At 61.7% G+C, this 6134-nt stretch overlaps 1 protein-coding gene across 7 annotated transcripts; it reads left to right on the forward strand.

The window, feature by feature from the left end:
- Nucleotides 1-1556: 1556 nt before the first annotated feature.
- C13H8orf58 (chromosome 13 C8orf58 homolog) lies at nt 1557-6078 on the forward strand. 7 transcript variants are annotated; one of them, XM_039461197.2, is made up of 8 exons: nt 1557-1730; nt 2785-3254; nt 3597-3737; nt 3909-4017; nt 4143-4255; nt 4474-4580; nt 4805; nt 5136-6078. In XM_039461197.2, exons 1-8 carry the CDS (start codon nt 1691-1693, stop codon nt 5244-5246), a joined length of 1092 nt encoding a protein of 363 aa, XP_039317131.2. In that variant the 5' UTR covers nt 1557-1690; the 3' UTR covers nt 5247-6078. The 7 variants fall into 7 exon arrangements, with proteins under 7 accessions (XP_039317131.2, XP_039317132.2, XP_039317125.2 ...); XM_039461198.2 differs by having other exon boundaries at nt 4498-4580; XM_039461191.2 differs by lacking the exon at nt 4805.
- The last annotated feature ends 56 nt before the right edge of the window (nt 6079-6134 follow it).

Raw genomic sequence — 6134 nt, forward strand, 5'->3', positions numbered from 1 at the left:
TGGGAGGGGGCAGCCCAGAGGACCCATGGCTACCAGGGAAGGGCCTGGGCTAGAGCAGGACAGTGCTGAGACATGGCCAGCAATTCCTGCACTTGGCTCTTATTCTGCCGGCTTACGCAGAGCTTTGGCTGTGGGCCTCAGTTTCCCCGTTTTATAAAATTTTAAAATCTGATAGTTTGTGGCTCTCGGATGGAGGCCCCACAGTGGGTGTTTGGGGACAGGTTCTAGAAAGGAGCAAAGGGAAGGGGGTGCACAGACTGCTTTATACCTCTCAGTTAACAGCCACTTCCTTTCAGTGGCTCTGGCTCCAGCCTCCCCCTTCCCAGGTGCAAGTCTGCACGTCCGCCTGCTCCCTTATCTGCCTCAGGGGATTTGGGTCCCGCTGGGATTTTTCCAACCCTGGCCCCTCCCTCTGGCGGAGGCCCTTTCCTTTAGAGGCCATGGGCCCCAGTCTGGCCACCATCTCTCTCTCATTTTCAGTAGCTGCTTGGGCTCCTTTTAGGAGCGGGAGTGAGTGGTGGAATACCACGAGCCAAAGCGGGGAGGGGAGAGGTGGGAACTGGGGGACATTTACACTTTGGCCCAGTGTCCAGGCAGCTCCCCACTGGCTCGCGTCTTTCCAGACCTTGAGGCGTATCCAGTCCGCAGCTTTAGGGAACCCGGGACGAGAAAGAGGCACGGGACCGGGAGGGGGTTCAGATCTTTCCGAGGACACACGCGCGTCCTGCAGTTGTAAAGGATTTCCCAGTGGGCAGGAATCGTTTCCCCTCCCATCGCCCAGGTTTCCAAGCGCCCAAGAGACCGGCCCCAAGCCACAAGGCTGGGGAGGCCCAGGTGCCCGCGTCCTGTTCAGCGCTCTTCCCACGGCCGGGACGTGGGGCTCCATTTCCTTCCGGGCTCTTGTCCAGTCCTCCGGCCAGCCCCACCGGCTCCAAGCCCGCGGCAGGAAGACAGACCCTGCGTGTGAACCCGGGGGGCCAGCTCCTCGCAGAACAGCGGATCTGGACCCTTATTTTGGCCTCAGCCAGAGTTGGGGGCGCTGCCCAGTGCGTGCCTTCGGGGTGCTGGTCGAGTCTGCCTGTGCTTGGCGACCACGCCGCCTGCACCCTCTACCTGGCGCCCTTCACATCCCTCGCCTCGCCGCTCCTCTTCCTCTCCTCGCCCTTCCCCTCCCTCTCTTCGCCCCTCCCTTCCCTCGTCTCGCCCCGCCCCTCTCTCTTTTGCCTTTCCCCTCCCCCTCATCGCCCCGCCCATCCCTCCCCTCGCCCCGCCCATCCCTCCCCTCGCCCCGCCCATCCCTCCCCTCGCCCCGCCCTTCCCTCTTGTCGCCCCGCCCTTCCCTTGTCTCGCCCCTCCCCTCTCGCCTCGCCCCGCCCTTCCCTCGTGTCACCCCGCCCCTTTCTCTCCTTGCCCCTCCCCTCTGTCTCCTCCTTCCCCTCGCCCCTCCCCCTCGCTCCTCGCCCCTCCCCTCCCTCTCTTCGTCCCTCCCTTCCCTCGTCTCGCCCCTCCTCTCCCCTCCCCCTAGGCCCCGCCCCCCTCCGCTCCGCCCTCCGCCCCCCAGCCCTGCTGGGAGTATCGGGGGGCCGCGCCCAGCTGGGTCTGGACGCGCGAGCGCTGAGCTTCCTGAGCGCGGCGGGGCTTCGGGCCGGGATCCTCTGGCGGCTGCAGCGGCCGGGGCCGGGAGCGGGCCATGCTGGGCCGGCGGCGCGCCTTCGCCGTGGACGGCCGGGGTGAGTCGCCCACCCCCAGGCTGGCCGGGACCCCTCTGCCCCGGAGCCGCCTCCCGCCCCCAAGCGGGCCAGCCCCTCTCAGCTCCTCGCCCAGCGCGGCGCACCCTGCGGGCAGCTCCTGCCCCGCCGCCCCTCCCTCGCCGCCTCCCTCTGGAGGGGCGGTCGTCAGGGGACGCCTCGCAGGCTGGAGCCCCCCTGGGCTCTGGCGTTAAATCACCACCGCCTCCGCCCCACTTCCTCAGCCTCCGCTGCCCTAGCCTTCCCGCTCCGTCTGAGGATGTGGGAATCCGCCCGCGCCCCAGCCGGCAGTTCCGCAGAGCCCCCTCCGTGGCTGCGGACCCCTCTCCCGCCCAGTGACCTCCTGGCCCACTTCCTTGCTCAGACGGGCCAGGGTGGGCATCCGGCTCCTGCGTGCCCCGCAGCTCGTCCCCCCCAAGCCCGTTTCCCGCACCCTTCATTCCGCCGGGACGCCCCGTTGCCAGAGGGCCTGCGGAGGTGCCAAAATCTTCACTATTTCTCACTTAGAACAAAAGCCCAAATCGGTTCTAGCTGTGACTTTTATCCTCCTCCCCGTGAGCTGCAGGAGCGGCTTCATCTGGCATCCCGCGGAGGCCCCCAGAGCAGACTGGGTCCCACGCTTTCCTCTTTGTACCCCCCACCTCTCCCTGAAGCTGGGCACAGTCCCACCCCCGCTTGGGGAGCAGTGGAAGAGCCTGTGGCTCCCCACTTCTGACTTGGAGTTCGCGGGCGGATCCTAGCTAGGTGGGGGACACAGGCCAGGCCGTCTAAGGGATTGATGGACGTGGCCTGCCAGGGCTTTGCCTGCCACACAGCCCAGAGCAGGGGTTCCCTGTCGCTAACACCTATTGTGAAGGGAATTCCATCCACACATCTCCCAAACAGCCGTGGCCATGTCCGGGCCGCCGTGGCTGTCCAGTGGCCGTCCTTCCTCACTGGTCTAGGACACTCCTCCCTGGGGCAGTCCTGTCAGCCGCCAGGAATGCTGGGGGTGTTGGGGGTGGCCTGCCCCGCCTGACACTGACTCTCCCTGCAGATGGGGCTGGCGAGGGCCTGGCACGGGGCTGCATAGTGCCTGGAGTCACCAGCACCTACAGACGGATCCCAGAGGCTGCCCACGGGTGCTCATCCTGGGAGAGAGGTGACAAGCTCAGTGGTGTCGGCAGGGAGGAACAGTTTTTCAAACTGGCCTCCCGGGACTCAGGAGTGGAGATGGCAGTTGGGGACAGCTCCCTGGCCGCCTTACCGCGCCTTTCTCAGGACTCCCTGGACTTTGAATCCTCAGGGAGTCCTGAGCCCCTAGCCCGGGTAGGTGGGCTCCTGGCCAGCCAGAAGCTGGAGCAGGTGCTGGAGCGGTCCCACCGGCTCCCTCCCGCCGGCTTATCAGGACACCGCCCCCTGCAGCCGCCAAGCAAGCCAGAGCATGAAGTGCCCCTTTTTGGAGCAGGGGAACAGGAGTCCACGGAGGCAGACACAGACCTAGAGTCAGGCCTGGAAGAAGAGGCTGTGAGTGCCGATTCTCAGCCTGGGTTTAAGAGTGGGATGGACAGCCTAGCTCCTCTGGTTCTCCCTGGAGCTCTCGGGGTGGGGCACTCCCTGCCCCTAATTGATGGGTTATGTCATAGCTTCCTGCTGCACCCCACTTCCAGTTGTGAACAGCCACCCCCACAGAGGAGCTGCGCAGCTACAAGCCCTGCCTGGCGTGCCCCCCTGGGCAGTGGGGAAGCCGGCTGCGTGTGTTCCTCCTTGGGGCCCACTCTGCTCCCATCTGCTGAATGAGCCCAGCCTGGCTGCTTGGGGCAGGACAGGAGCCAGGCTGAAATCCCCCTATCTCATGATGCTCCACAGGTGGGGGGCCTGGGGCCTAGAGCCTGGGCCTGCCTCCCCGGGCAGGGTCTTCGATATCTTGAACACCTGTGCCTCGTGCTGGAGCAGATGGCGAGGCTCCAGCAGCTCTATCTGCAGCTTCGGATCCAGAGGCCCCCAGGGGTGAGTAAGATGTGAGTGGGGACAGGCCAGTGAGTGGGGGCGGGGGCAGAGGACAGACGGGACCCCGGGAACTGGGGCTGCCGTCAGGGAACCTGTTCTGAGGTTATCAGGCGCTCAGAACAGCCTCAGCCCTCTAGCCAGACCCTGATCACCTGTCTCTTCCGTGCACAGGATCCCGACGGGGAGGAGCTGGCCCGAGCCCCTTTACCGTCCCCCTTACACACCCAAGGCAATGGGGGGCAGGGGCCATGGGAGCTGCTAAGCCAGACAGAGCAGACAGGTGAGGGGCCACCGTGTCTCCCTTTGTCCTGCCTGCCTGGGGTCCCACCAGCAGGTCCTCTGAGTTGAAGCTGGATGGGGGGTTTTCTGGCCCTCGCCCTGGGTAACTTGACTCTCTTTCTAAAGGGGCAAAGGCTGCTTCACCCCCAAAGGTGCAGGTGCCCAGTGCCAACCCTCTCAGGCTGCCAGAAGCCCCAGTGGAGCCAATGTACCACTTGCCATCTTCCCAGGGATACAAGGTAGGGGACGGGTGTATGTGGGCAGGTGGTGGGGTGGGGGGGAGGGGTGGTGGGGATGCATGGGCACCCTGGGGGCCAGCAACTCTGGTAAAGTGACAGGATTGATTCCTGTTTGGAGCAAGCGACTCATCCTAGCTGTGGTGACAGCTGTCTCTGGGAGCTTGGTCAGGGGTCCGAGTGTGGGAGGGGCTCTTGGTGACCCCTCGTCCTCTGCTCAGCGGGATTTCTCCCACTGGGACAAGGTCAAGGGCCTGCTCAACCGGATCTGCCGGAGAAGCCACCAGCACCCTGAGCCCCCTGCCCCTCCTGATGGCTCTGGCCCCAGGTGAGCCCCGTGCCTAGCCAGGTTAGGGCAGGGAGAGGATACTGATGAGCCAGAATGCTGAGATTGTTATGCCAGTTACCATTATTGCCCCTGAGAAACTGGAGAGGCAGTCTGGAAGGGGGTGCTGGAAGAAACAGAAAGTAGGTAAAACACCCCGTTTACAGATAAGGAGGCTGGGTTCTGGGTGGGGTGGGGGGTAGTTTCTCTTCCGAAGCCACGTGCAGAGTCAGCAACAGTCAGGACCAGAATGTGGGAAACCTGCCTACCCTAGCTCAGCAAGCCCTCACCCCTCAGTGCTGACATTTAGGTCGCCTGACAGGTTTTTGGGGAGAGCAAGGTGGAGCACAAAGGATTTCACAGTGGGTAAAGGCCATCATGCTGAGGGGCTTATATACTGAAGAGTTCTCCAGGGGGAAGAAGTACCAAGTCATTTAACAGCCCCAGGCCACACCCCCCATTGCCTCTCAGCCAATACATAAATCATGTTCTGTCAACTCTGGGGCCGTTGTTTTATTTCCTCCTCCTGGCCTAATGTCTTTTTTTCATTTCCACAAGATCAAGTCCAGGGACCTCCCTGAAAGGCCTCAGCGCCACCCTCACCGGAAGACCTTTATGCCATCATTAGTGGTTAAGAAGCAACGAGCAAAAAACCTTTCTGTATGCTGAGACCTCTCGGTGCACCTGGTGACCCTGGGTGAAGGGGACTTGATGCGAAGTCTTCCTCGCCCTTTGCCCTGCTGCTGCTTCTCTGCACTGCCAGGAAAAGCTGCTGATGCCTGCCCTCCTCTCTGAGTCGAGGACTGAATCTTTGTCCTCTAAGCAGTCTGGTCAGGAGCCCTGGTTTCTTGTGAGCCTCCCGAGATGCAGCAGCTGCAGGGCTCCTCCTCCTCACCAGAAATCCCTGGGCTTCCACAATGTGAACTCGCTCATGATCAGGTGTTTGTGGAGTGTTTTTTGGCACGGTGACCTGTCTGGGCCCAGCATGTTGCAGATGTGTATTTATGCACAATGGTATGCACATCTCTGTGTGACTGTCAGTGTTGTAAGCTGGCTGGATCCAACCATCTCTTCTGATTCAATACATCCAAAGGGTTGATAATATGGGTAAGGTCACTGCAGAAGGATGGAACTGACCTTTATTCCCCAGTGGGCAGTTACTGAGCTTTCCTCCCCAGAGCCAGGCAGCCCTGGGACAGAGAACAGTGTGGCCTTGGCTGCCTCTGCATGGAGTCGCCCAGGAGCCCTGAAGACTGCACCAGGAATGAGGAACATCAGGAACAAGATGGGAACAGAAGAATAACTTTCAAAACCAGTGCTCAGCTTTTCTGCTCCGTACTAGCGTTTACTGGTCCTAACTCAAACCAGGTGCCTCTACTAGTTCTTAGACCCTAAGTTAACCTTTCTGAGCCACAGCTTCCAGCTGGGAATAATGATGCCTGCCCTACCTACCTCACAGACTTGTTATGAGGATAAAGTGAGATTAAACTGCCTCAAAGTACTTTGTGAACGTTAAGTGAATAGGAAAGGGCTGGAGGGATGATGAGATTGGAGGAT

This window comes from Saimiri boliviensis, chromosome 13, assembly GCF_048565385.1.
Source record: "Saimiri boliviensis isolate mSaiBol1 chromosome 13, mSaiBol1.pri, whole genome shotgun sequence".
Classification (NCBI taxonomy): domain Eukaryota; kingdom Metazoa; phylum Chordata; class Mammalia; order Primates; family Cebidae; genus Saimiri; species Saimiri boliviensis.

Excerpts from the sequence above, each read along its gene's own strand:
- C13H8orf58 (XM_039461197.2), top strand. The coding sequence starts at position 1,691 with ATGCTGGGCCGGCGGCGCGCCTTCGCCGTGGACGGCCGGG. Across the intron at positions 3,738-3,908 it reads GGATCCAGAGGCCCCCAGGG|GATCCCGACGGGGAGGAGCT; the intron begins GTGAGTAAGATG and ends TTCCGTGCACAG. Across the intron at positions 4,256-4,473 it reads CATCTTCCCAGGGATACAAG|CGGGATTTCTCCCACTGGGA; the intron begins GTAGGGGACGGG and ends TCCTCTGCTCAG.